Raw genomic sequence first — 13,790 nt, forward strand, 5'->3', positions numbered from 1 at the left:
GAATTCATACGCAGTCAGCCACCTAATGAGTCGGGCGAGCCAATCCAACCTTCGGACGAGAATGCTGAAAGAAAATGGATGGAGGTTGCTGGCGGTCCAAAATGGGGGAAGGTATACGGGCTTCCTACTAAGAAATTTCATCGCTATAAGTGTGAAATGCAAGGAATAGGGACTTCCTCACAAAGCGAGCAACTTGATGGGGAGAGCCTCTCCGATATGCGGGAGATTGTGACAAAGTTCACATCCGAGCTAGAAGCGGCCAAGGAAAGAGAAAAGCTTAGAGATGCTCAGTACATTGTCTTGCAAGCTCAGCTCAAAACTCTCCTAGTTTTGGAGCTTTTCCGATTCCCCGGTCTCGTGAATCATCGCCAGAGGTTAGACTTGAACGTGAGCGTTCCTTTCGTCCTCCCCGTGCTCGTTCCTCCCATCCTCCCCGTGATCGTTCTTCCAGTCCTCGACAGGTAGACCCTTCTCTATATCGTCTTGTTGATAAAAATTCATCAAACGATGATGATAATGATGTTGTACAAAACACTCCTTGACTTTTATAAGTTAACTAGACAAATAGAACCGGTTTTGAACTAGTTGTAATAAGCGTTAACATAGTTTTGTTAGTTCTATTGAACTTTAATTTGTTGGTTTTAATGTGTTTTTTGAATTGTGTTGTTGTTGTTGTGTTGTTGTTGGGTTGTTGTGGAGATTTTGGTATTGAAAATGTCGTTTATGAATTGAATTATATTGTTATTTAGGAATTTTGGTATGCTGGCAGATGGTGTAGCTGTCAAAACAGGCATTTTATGCCAAAATTATTACCCAGAAAAGCGACCAAAGTTGGTCGCTTACCTATTAAAAAACAATTCTGGCAATTAGCTGTCTAAAAAAAATTAAAAAATTAAGAATTGGCGACCAAGGTTGGTCGCTAATGAACCCAGATTTTATTAAAGAAAAATCCTGAAAATTAGCGACCAAGGTTGGTCGCTTATATATAAAAAAAATTAAAAATAAGCGACCAAAGTTGGTCGCTTATGAACCCAGATTGTTAAATATACATTTTAATTTACAGACCAACGTTGGTAGCTAATTTTTGAATTATAATAATTAAAAAAATATCGTAATTTAAATATACAGACCAACGTTGGTCACTAAATTTATATTATTAAAATATTATACCGACCAAAGTTGATCGGTATTTTGTTTACACTGAACATTTGGTCCTTTTACCTTAGCAATTAAAGTTGGTTGGTATATTGAGATAAGCGATCAACGTTGGTCGCTATATGTGATCGTTTTTTACTGAATTTTTAGTAGTAAAAATCGATCAAACCCGGCCATTTAACACCGCTAAATAAAGTACTAAATAGATATCCACGGTATAATATTTTCACAACCATTCACAATTTAGTGTATTTATAATAGTTTAGTCAATTTTCTTGCCCGAACGTCGCTATTAGCTAATTAAAATTCTGAGCAAAGAAAGGATAAGTAGCGCAATATTAGTACGTGCCAAGGGATGAGTGGTTAATGTTGACGGTCGAAGCCGAAGTGGATTGAGGTCGTTTTTGACTCTCTACAACAATTTTGTTTTCTAGTACTGTATGTATGACCCACTATCGCTATAGCACACGTCTCTGCTTAGGTCGGTTGAAACTTGAAAGAAGCTACTGGAAATTGAGAAAATTTAGAAAATGGAAAGGGTGGAAAAAGTAGAGCTCATACAGAAAGCCATAGAGCAGTTAATAGAACAAGAAGAACAAGTCCAATCCAAAAGACGTCAGCTTCTTGAAGAGAGCTTTGTCGCCGTTGATAATACCATCAACAAAGATGATGAAGGTGAAAAGGAAGCCGAGCACCGCCACCAACTCCTCTCCCAACTTTTAACTCAGGTATATATATATATAAGTTCAAGTTTTATAGACGAAAAAGGTGTTGAATTTTATAGACGATCTGATCAATATACTCATATTCATATCGAATAAGTGATAGTGTGGTAAGGAGTATAGATTATACATTTTTCTGTGAAACGGAATGGATTGAATTCAAAATTCATTAGACACTTTTTATGAATGTAAATTAAGTATAATAAGTAAATTACTCTCGATTGTTCAATCATTTAATAATTAAAGTCATTCTTTAATAAATGCTCACGATGAGTTACTAAATAGAAATTAATCGATTGTAATTTTTTTTTAAAGGTAGAGAACAGAACCAACTGAATTCATTACTTTTTGTTACATAGTTTAAATACATACTCTCTAGGTAGAACTCACTAACTTAAGATTTTAGATTATATCGTACCACTAGTAGAAGCAACTAATCCCCATAAAAAACCGGGATGAAAGAAGGTTAGATTCTGCATATTGGGCTGGTCTGTTATCATCTTCCCTGTACTTGTTCTGTACTTGTTCTTTTAGTTATCAACTGGTATTAGTATCCGTGACATAAATCATGTCAAATTATCGTTTGGATTATTTGGATTATGTGCAAATAACTTCAAAATTAAACCTTCTATATAGAAATTATAAATAATTATTAGATATTAATTAAAAAACAGGACATGAAACCATTTTTAAAATATCATAATGGATAACCTATTCTTTTTCTATATCCGTAATAATGGATAACCTATTCTTTTTCTATATCCGTAATAACTCAACCCCTTGATTTTGGCACTTGTATTTTGTTTTACGGTCAATATTAACGAATAATAAACATGTAACGTTGTGATCTGTCTTGTTTGGCACATTAAATCATATTATTTTACAAAATTCTTACCATAACTTTATTTTTCATCTCAAATCCAAATAAGTCATATTCTTCTACTTTTTTAGATTCTTTTTTTTTGTTCCTAAATTATAGTTTTTCCGTTATTTATTACTTAGTATTGTATATTGTAATGTGATCTTTTATTAGCTTATAAATTGTCTTAATGTCTTGCTTATTATCTTTTTAATAAATAATGTAATTTTTTTTATTCTTGAAATTTAATACTCCTATATTTTTATACTATTATCCTCCTACTCGGAACTCTTTCATCATTTAAATCTACCAATAAATTTATGAGTATTATTTAATAATTTTTAAAATATGAATATCCTCGCACTATCTCTATTTTCCTCTTTATACATCGTCTTCCCTACTAAAAAAATTTAATTAGTTTTTTATATAAATATTTTATGTATACTTAAAATAATATCATATTTTATTTTAAAATATAACTTTTAATTAGTCTAAAAATATTACATAAGTTCTTTTATAATCTTTCAAATCTATTAAATTTTCTTATAATTATTTTTTGTAGTACGTGCAATTAATTTTTTCTCTCTTTTAGTTTCAAGATATAAATTTGACTTTTAATTTTCATTAGTAAAATTATTTGCATGATATAATTATTTAGTAAATTTAATTTTGAAATTTGATGTCAATTTTTTATTTATCTTTATCTAGCAACACTTCAATTTTGTAGTCATATCCGTATTTGAGTGTTCTTATCATATCTTTAAGAACTTTTTAATCTCAAGTTCAAATTGTCTTATCGTTTTATTTTTAATATCGATATTTTTGATTTTTAATTGTTTTTCTTTCTTTTTCTATAATTTTATCTAATATGTAATATTATCACCTTTTTCATGTGATTTTTTCAATTAAATTTACACTTTATTTAATGTTTTTATCCACTATTATTTTTAATATAAATAGATAGATATTTGATTTTTTTGATATTAAATTAAATATTTGTTTTATTTTTAAACTATTGATTGAATTCTTAAATAATTTAAATTTAACAATATATTTTTAAGCATTATATACTTACTTTATTTTATTTTCTAAAGTAATTTTTAGTATAAATATCCTCACATTATCTCTAATCTGTTTTATTATTCAATTTTTTTATTTTTTTATTTTATCTATTAGACTTTAGTTATGTGGCTTTATCCACATGCATGTCATTTGTTATCATAATTGAACAAAACTTTCTCATTTCAAATTTAAATAAGTTTTGTTCTTCTTATTTTGTATAAATATCCTCACATTATCTCTAAATTTAATATTCATTTATACAATACTTATTGTAATGCAATACAAATAACTATAAATATTATTTCTATTAACTTTGACTCTATTGCTCATATTTCAAAGTGTGATTTTTCTTATCACATTTATTTTTTAAAAAAATTTAGTTAAGGGTGGTCCATGCTCAGCATGGGCCCAACATATAAATAATCTTTTTAAGTGTATACTCTAATTATTTTATAAAGAGCATCCTACATCTTAATTTAATAAGAATTAATTTCACTTTCCAGTTAACCATTTGGTTTTAAATTTAACTAGTATTAGTGCCCGCACGATTTGCGGATAATATTATGATCCCTAAATTCTATAAATTAAAAAGAACAAATTATATGAATAACTATTGACATAAACTTAAATATTATAACCCCATATTAAAGAGAATTCTAACTTTTGGGAGTTACCAACTTATAAAACAATTGGATCGTAATTTGCTTAATAATTTTGCTAGTTACCTCAATTTTAACCACACAATTAAAGTCACACTATTTTTAACAATTTAAATGATACCTTTGGGATATAGTTAAGATTAATATATTATAATTAAACAAATATTAACCTACTTTAAATATTCTTCGTTCTAGGATGCACATGTACTAAAAGAAGATGAGTTCTTACATGTAATTCTTAATTAAACGAATCTTACCTTATGATTTTGTGATTCACTTTATTTTGTGTAAATAGCAATCCCAAATAGTGCAATTATATTCATCTATGTGTTTACCATATCCAAATCTATTTCATTCTAATTGAGACACACACACACACGCGCGAAATTTGAGAGAACATAAATATCAACAATGCGCTAAAAAGTCATTGTCCATACCTGAGTCATTAGAGAAGAATCTATCCTCCCTTCTTATATATTTTAGCATAGCAACTGCTAGCACTAATAGAAAAATGAAAAAAAGGAAAAAAAATGTATGTATTGCTTCCAAACAATTGAGATATAAAGTAAATTATAAAATATTGGATAATTAATTTTATCGCAAGGCAACACAATTGACATTTGTTTAGCCATTGTCTGAGTCGATTCATAGTTAAACATTATCCTTAAGGTAGTTACGAAAGTTAAGTTTTGATCCAACAACTCGGTAATTATGATTATGGGTTCAAACCTAGATTTTTTAGTCTTATTTCTAGTAACAAACATGTTTTTGTTTTTTATGTTGTTTTTGTTGTGAACTCAAATTTCAAAAAACTCTTTATCTTTATTTAAAACAATTCGCCTCACTCGTTGATCCTCCCGTTTGAATTGGAACATTTATGTGTTGATTAGTTTTCCTAATTAATTAATTAATCAATTCAAATTTAACTTTTTTTCCATTCAGATTCAAAAGAATCTTATTTACGGAGGATCTTTCTATTTAAATTTAAATAAATATCCTGTCTTTCAATTTAAATTAAATACTAGAAGAAATATTGTCATAATTTGCCAAGTGGATTTATATTAGCTTTACTCATTGCTCTACTTTTAGTATAATACAATGTAAATTTATCAATAATATTATTTTTCCTATTTAATTATTTTATTAAACAAATTTAAAGTGTAGACCCCTTCACATTACTTCTATTCTCCTCTATATACATTATTTTCTATCATATAATATTTTAATTATTTTTCACATTTCGTGTTGTATCTATAATATAAACATTATCGTATTATTTTTCTAATTCTTTTGAAATTATGGCAAAGTTAAAACGAAGAAGTTTTTTTATTATTTTCCATAAATTTACACTTTTAGTAATTATTATTTAGTATTATGTGCAATAAGCAATTAATAATGTTCCTTTTGTTTTCATATAGAGGTTTGACTTTAATTTGTTTTATAACTTAACTACATGACAATTTTAATTACATCTTTATATTGTTAATTTATTTCTTGTCGTTATTTCATTGTAAATGTTTTAAATTTTAGGTTTATAAATTATGTTTTTAATTGCGTGATATTATCTATATAATATATTTTTTCTCGTAATAATTCAAAAAGTTTTCTTATATCAAATTTAAATGTCTAATCCTTTTATATATCTACAAATATGTTATTTGTTTACAAAAAAAAATTGTCTATTTTTTTCTTTGTCTATTGTTACTGTGTTACCCGTTACTTAGTATGGCTACATTATTACTTAACTTTTTATTAGCTTGTCACCTACGTTATATCCCTATCTGCTACTTCTATTATAATATACTACAATGAATATGGTTTTTCTTTCTCTTAAAATAATCTTTTTATTTATTTTTAATCTTTCACTATATAATATTTGAATTTATGAATAATATTTTTTGAGTATTAATTATTTATTTGCTTTATTTTATCATTTTAATTAATTCAAAGTATAAATTCACTCACACTATTGTTTACCGTGGTAACAACAATTAAATTTGTAAATGGGATTCTAAAAATACGTGATCTATTCACGAGCTAGTTGTTAGAGCAGTTGATGTTAAGAACATGAAGCTTAACGATGAAATGCGAGCTAAAACAAGACAGTAATCAAACCGAAGGGGCCTGTTGCCCGGATGCAAAGCCGGTCGATAAGGATCTCGGGGTCGGGACTCGAATCGAGCTCGAGCTATCGGGGAAAACCGGGAATAGGATAACAATTAAGGATTCGATCAAGCAAGGCTCTTTACGGCCAAAGTTGCGCAATATAGCATGAAATAAGTAAGAAGACAATAGATGTTAAAGTGACCTCGAGACAATGAGAACGAACAAAATAGGAGAAAGAGAGAGATATTATTGCTTTAGTAGAGAAATGGAGCAACATCAGCCCTTTACAAAGTGGTATGAGTTCCCCTTATATAGGTGAGGGAACACGATATGGTACAAATATGTGGAGATTAAACACAAATTACGGAGATGGGATGGTTTGATGTGATGCCTCAGCATAGGCTCTGGATAGGTTAGGGCATGTCAGACGTAGCCATGTGCCTTGGGGGCTTCCCTCTCCGTCCTAGCTTCGACCTTTGTTTCCTCCGATTCGGGCTCCGACGAGCCCCGAGGTAGGGAACTTGGTCGTGGCCTCCCGCCCTCGGGGTCCCGAGGCATGCTTCTGAAATGTCTCGACAGCGAGAATCAATTCTTCTGATTTTGCCGCATACAGATAGTCTCTGCGTTTCCCATAATGAAGAGATGGGAAATGATTCTAACACTTGACTCTTTGAGCTTCTTTCGGCGACGACGTACCGACGATGCGACTCCTAGCCTGAGCTTCGTGGTGATTGGACATCCACATGCTCGTGCTTTTCAACTTCATTTATTGCACTCCTGATTCTCGTTTTGCAAGGTGAAGGTACCGCCTCGACTCGATTTTCCATGGATGCGTTAATTGTGCCCGTCGGTCAGCCTTCCAAAGCCTAGATGACTGTGTCGTAATCTCCTATAAATGGGGGGCCTTGGCTTTGCTTTTCCTATCCCAGTGCTTCCGTTGGCTCGCTTGCCTTTCCCTTCTTATAATCTTCTTCATCTTCTCCGGTGGGGATACCTCGGGGGATTGAGCTGGGAACCTATGGGAGGTGGAGATCGAAGGAGTCACCCTTGAGGATACGTGCTCGAGGGTGCGGCGCCCAAGGATGCTGATACCGGAGATGGACTCTTGAGGGCGGACCGGGCGCCGGGTTTCATCGCATGTACATCCTTCCATTCCTCCACTTTGGGCGTAGACTCCTATAGGCTTTTGCAAGTTGTATGTAACGACCCCTCGAGGGCTGCTTGTACACAAACTTTTATAAATAAGAATATACCCCGTTGATTTTTACTTTCGAACTTTGCTTTGTTTCCGTATGCTCTCATTCCCTTCGGGGCCTTTTGAACACTTTCTTTTGTTTGCTGGCTGCTGATATCGGTCTTGGGCGTAGGCATCCGTCCCGGTCTTCTGCTGATCGGCATAGCTCTCATCCGAACCTATCGTCGTACTTTGGACCAATCTTGGATTGATCTGATAGGTCTGGGCTATCGAGGCCCTCCGAGTTGTATGGAGATCATGCGTCGAATTCTGGGGCCTTCAAGAATGTTACCCTGGATGAAGGTCATCTTCGGGGTACTCGCGAGCTCCTATTGATCTTGATGTAGATAGCCCATTTAGAATGTATAGGATAGACTTCTGCTGAGAAGTTTTCCTGTATTTAGGCGCTTCCTCGGGCCTTCGTGGAGCTTTCGCGATCAGAGCTTCCTACGTTTATTCCTCTTTTCAGAAAGAGGGGATCACGAGACCAGGTACTTGCCTTGCGTCAAGTGTTGGCGTTTAAAGCTTCCCGAAGTCCGACTTCTTTGGACCGGGGTTCTTGACGTAGAGTGCTATCTTGAGCTCAGAGATAATACGAACGGCCCCTCGATTCTTGACTCCTCGTTGAATGATGCTTTCTGGATTGGGTATTGAACAGTCGATCTGTATCGAGGCTGTTGGCTTCCCGGGGCCTACCTCGGGCAAGCGAATCGTCGCTGCTTCTTGCATATATGTGGGTCGGCTTCGGCTTTTTTGCAGGACTTCACTATTTTTAGATAGCCGCCTTTCTGCTTTGTCACAGAGTACTTCGTCTCTTTAGGAGCAAAAAGTGTTAGTGCGCGCTCTTGCTTTGACCTGTTAGTTTCACCATAGTCATGGAAACCATTTCGGGGCCGATCCGGTAGGGGACGAGGGTGTTGCTCCTGGTGCTCAGGAACCGAGGGAGTTCACTCTGGAGATGGAGTCCTTGATAAGATAGGAACACCTGGAGATGGCGAGGAGATACTACGGGTGGAGCGAGGGGATAACACTGTAGGTGTTTTCCCCAGATGAGGGCATTGCGGACTCCACCGATGGATCTTGAGCGTATATCTATACCATTTCGCATTTGGCCCCCTGATAGGGTCGTGCTTGATTTTTGCTTGAAGTATCGGGTTACCCTGGCACAGATTCATCCGTCGTTTTGGCGAACGGCGTTGATGATGAGGTTCTTCGCGGAGAAGGTCGGGCTTGAATTCACGTTTGATCACCTTGTCAGGCTATATTGGCCATTTCATCGTCGAGGCCTGCTAACTCTGAGATGTCGCTCGTCCACGCCCTTTGTTATTGATGATGAGAAAAGCGGGGATTAAGAGTGGGCCAGTTGGTTTATCCGGGTCCGGACGACCAACATTATCCCTGTGGAGTTTTTTCCATTTCCCGAAGGGTGGAATTATGCACGTGAGTGAGGCGTTTGTCGCTTTTTCAGATTTCGCCTATAGCGAAAATCAGCTGCGTAATAATGTTGTCTCCCTTGTTGCAGCAACTTCGTGGATGCCGGGTGAAGTCCATGATCTTCCCGGTTGGGTCCGGAAGCTGGTGAATCATTCGTCCTGTGACGAGCGCAAGTGGTGAGCTGTATTTCGTACCGGATGGGGAGCGCAGTACCAAGGTATGTGCGTATGCTGCCTTTGCCTTGCCTTCGTATACCCGAGGTAATATTTTCCCCTTCCATTAGTGATGGATTCACCATTTCCCGGATGCAAAGCCGGTCGATAAGGACCTCGGGGTCGGGACTCAAATTGAGCTCGAGCTATCGGGGGCAACCGGGAATAGGATAACAACTATGGATACGATGATCAAGCAAGGCTCTTTACGGCCAAAGTTGCGCAATATAGCATGAAATAAGTAAGAAGACAATAGATGTTAAACTGGCCTCGAGCCAATGAGAACGAACAAAATAGGAGAAAGAGAGAGATATTATTGCTTTAGTAGAGAAATGGAGCAACATCAGCCCTTTACAAAGTGGTATGGGTTCCCCTTATATAGGCGAGGGAACACGGTATGGTACAAATATGTGGAGATTAAACACAAAGTACGGAGATGAGATGGTTTGACGTGATGCCTCAGCGTAGGCTCTGGATAGGCCGGGCCTATCAGACGTAGCCATGTGCCTTGGGGGCTTCCCCCTCTGTCCTGGCTTCGGTCTTTGTTTCCTCCGAGTCGGGCTCCGACGAGCCCGGAGGTCGGGAATTTGGTCGCGGCCTCTCGCCCTCGGGGTCACGAGACATGCTTCCGAAATGTCCCGACAGCGAGAAATCAAGTCTTCTGATTTCGCCGCATACAACTATCTTTATCTCCCTCTTTCTAAAATATTTCCCCTAGTAAGTATGATATTTTATTTAATTTTTTTATTTAGTATTTTATTCAATAATAGACAAAAATAAAAGTGCTTATGATCAAACTATATAGTACTTCGCCAAAATATTACGGTATTTTTATTATTAAACTTCTAGTAATTATTATTTTCTTTGAAGCTTTTAACCTTTAAAAAAAATATTTTTATTGTATACTTGTTTAAAATTCAAAAAACTTAGTCTAAAACAGAGCCCAAATTCCGGCTGGACCACTTCGTTAAAGTATTGTGTACAGAGGATTCATTCTTCATGAGCCACTTTTTCGATTAAAGAAAAAATATTTAAATTATATACACTAACTGACCAACCGTGTGAATATTTTCTTACATTATTAATGTATTTTGGCCTTGTATTTCATTTTCTTATGGTTACCAGTTAGTATGTGTACAGATAATTATTTTATAAGTAATCATCATATTCTTTTTTTAACATCGGTCAGTGCATAAAATTTATATTCAAAGTGTATTACTCAAATTTATAACTCTTTTAACAGCTAGAATCACTGAAAGAAGATAGCCCACTTGATCAAATGAGTCAATCAACCAACTTAGAAGAAATTCCATCAGATGATGTAGACAGAGAAAAAGAAGAAAATGTTGTAAAAGAACTAAGGAAGATTCAGAAGCAGAACTTTGTCACTCATTGCCTTTTATCAGCTATGATAGTCCTCACCTTAACATGGCAACTATCCGAGGTCTCTCTCATTTTGAAAATGAAAGATGGATTAAATCATCCTCTTAGATCCATTGGTAGTATGGTAACAAGCTGGATTAAGCGCCCCCCACCTCCATTAAACGTTCAAGAAGGCGATTTAAACGACTCCGCCAAGCAGCTAAAACATAAGGTGGAGGCTATGTCTCTCCCAAAGCTAAAAGTTCCTGAGCTTCCTCATGTGGAGTTGCCATCTTTGGACTTTATCACTGAAGATGACTAGTATTTTCTTTTTGATTTTTTTTTTTTTTTTTTTTTTTTGCATTATTTCAATACAGTAACTTGTGCATGTAATAGCTTGTATATTGTACAATGTAAGGGCATAAAGTTTTGGATGGATTAACTGTGAAGCAAAAGTACTTTATCATCTTTTGTTTAAACATAAGTTGAACTTAAGCAATGATACTCAATATTTTGATAGATTGATGTCCTCAAATTTGTTGGGTTTTTAAGCTTGGTTTAGCTTAAAAGAGGGTGAATGTGAAATGGAATGGAAAATGAAATATTAGAGTTCTCTCCTTGGCAAAGGGACATTGTCCCATATTGGAGGAAGAAAAAACTTTTGATGGGTATATATACAATTGCTCTTCTTCTAGATCTTAAAGAGTTAAGAAAAAGGTAAGCCTCGCGCCGTCATCGCTCGCTCGGCTTCGGCTTCGGTCAACGATTGATTGATTAATCTTTTTGGACAATTTTTTTTCAATGACCCGGATTATTTTAAATCCGTTTTCAAATTGTTCTATCTTGGGAGGTTAATATTCCAGCACCTGGGGTATTTGAGGGGAATAATTTTCTTAAGGACACACTATCCCTTCAACGGGCTCGATTTATTCCTAAATTGTTTTTCCAGAAATTATTTCGACATTTTATTGTTGCTAACTTTCTGTTTCTGTTTTTCCTGTTTCAGAAAGTTTATTGTTTCATTAAATACATAAAGTGCCTCTTTAAGTTGTTCTCAATGATCAACTGAACACCTCAACTTGTAACGACTCGGCCGGTCGTTTTGAGCTCTAGCGCGTCGTTCAGCAGTTTCAGGCTATGAGCAGCTTCACTTCAGGTATTATGACTTGTACGCATGGTCGGAAATGAATTTAGGGTAGTTCAGAGTTGATTTGGAAAGAGAATTCTCATTTCGTAAGCTTTAAGTTGAAAGAATTAACTAAAATTGGATTTTTTAGTAAACGACCTCGGAATCGGGATTCGAAGGTTCCAGCAGGTTCGTATGATGATTTTGAACTTGGGCGTATGGACGGATCGGGTTTTGGATGACCCAGGGGCGTTTTGGCGCCTATTGTGGAAGTTAGCATTTTGGAAGAAATTTCATAAGTCTGGATTGAAGTGCATTTCAGCATTATTGATGTTCATTTGGCATTCTGAGTCTGGGAATAGCTCTGTATGGTGATTCTGGTATTGGGAGCGCGATCAGAAGTGAATTCGGAGGTCCGTAAGTCATTTTGGAGTCACTTGGCTAAAGATAGAAATTTGAAGGTTTTTTTGAGAAGTTTGATCGAGAGTTGACTTTTTGATATTGGGGTCGGAATCTGATTCCGGAAGTTAGAGTAGATCCGTAATGTCAAATATGACTTGTTTGCAAAATTTGAAGTCAATCGGACGTGATTTTATAGGTTTAAACATCGAAAGTAGAAGTTTGAAATTCTAAAGTTCATAAAGCTTGGATTGGAGGTCGATTTGTGGTTTTAGCGTTGTTTGATATGATTTGAGGCCTCGAGCAAGTCCGTAATGTGTTTTGGGACTGGTTGGTATGATTGGTTGGGGTCCCAGGGGCCTTGGGTAGATTCCGGATGGTTAACAGATCGAAAATGGAATTTTGGAGAAGGCTGAAGGTGCTGGTGTAACCGCACTTGCGAAACTAGGGTCGCAGGTGCAGAGCCGCAGAAGCGGCATTCGCGCCGCAGAAGCGGAAATGGACGACTAGGCTGGGACCGCAGATACGGTCATTTTGCTGCAAATGCGGGACCGCACCTGCGAAAAGAGAAGCACAGATGCGGAAGTTGAAGGCTTGGGGGAGACCGCAGAAGCGGCAATTGGTCCGTACCTGCGCGACCGCAGAAGCGGTCAATAGACCGCAGGTGCGAAAGGACTGGAGGGAGCGAGTGTTTTAAAAATCGGGATTTGGCCATTTTCTCTCATTTTTCTCTTGGCTTTGGCGATTCTTGGAGGGTTTCAAGAGGGGGGTATTCATCATCAACGATAAGGTAAGTTATCCCCACCTATCTTGAATTAAATACATAGATTATGGATAGATTAACATGTGAAAATTAGGAAAAATCAAGGGTTTTAGATGAAAAACCTAGAATTTGGTAAAAACAAGATTTAACCACGAAATTTATTAGAGAATGGAGTAAAAATCATATATTCTTGATCCTTAGGTTATGGGTAACAATTTTCTTCAAAAATTTCCGGAATCCGAGCACGTGGGCCCGGAGATGAATTTTAGGAACCTTGCATTTAGGCTTGGGAAATTGGTTTAATAATTAGAATATGAACTTTTGAGCATGTATTGACTAGTTCTTACCCTATTTAAATAGTTTTGGATCGTTCGGCTCCAAATTGGAGGTTTGAGTGTGTTCTTGAATCGGAATATAGGCTTCGGAGCGAGGTGAGTCTCCTTTCTAACCTTGTAAGAGGGAATTGTCCCCATAGATGAGTTAATTGGTTATGTGCTCCTATTTGTGGGGGCTACGTACGCACGAGGTGACAAGAGTCCATGCGTAGCTACTATTATGCTATTGTCCGGGTAATATAGGAGTCAAAAGCATGTTGTACTTGGAAATATTTGTAATCCTATTGACGTTTCGAATTGCTTAAATTCTATCGAATTGGTAAATGAATTTCTAAAAGGATTAAACTTCATGTTTCTTAAAT

The 13,790-nt window shown here is 35.8% G+C and overlaps 1 protein-coding gene across 1 annotated transcript; it reads left to right on the forward strand.

Annotated features, from left to right (window-relative positions):
* Window positions 1–1,600: 1,600 nt before the first annotated feature.
* Window positions 1,601–11,324, forward strand: LOC107795457 (uncharacterized). Its single transcript, XM_016618097.2, has 2 exons — window positions 1,601–1,883; window positions 10,687–11,324. The coding sequence occupies exons 1-2, from the start codon at window positions 1,686–1,688 to the stop codon at window positions 11,125–11,127; spliced, it is 639 nt and encodes a 212-aa protein (XP_016473583.1). The 5' UTR covers window positions 1,601–1,685; the 3' UTR covers window positions 11,128–11,324.
* Window positions 11,325–13,790: the final 2,466 nt, after the last annotated feature.

Source organism: Nicotiana tabacum, chromosome 5 (genome assembly GCF_000715075.1).
Source record: "Nicotiana tabacum cultivar K326 chromosome 5, ASM71507v2, whole genome shotgun sequence".
Classification (NCBI taxonomy): domain Eukaryota; kingdom Viridiplantae; phylum Streptophyta; class Magnoliopsida; order Solanales; family Solanaceae; genus Nicotiana; species Nicotiana tabacum.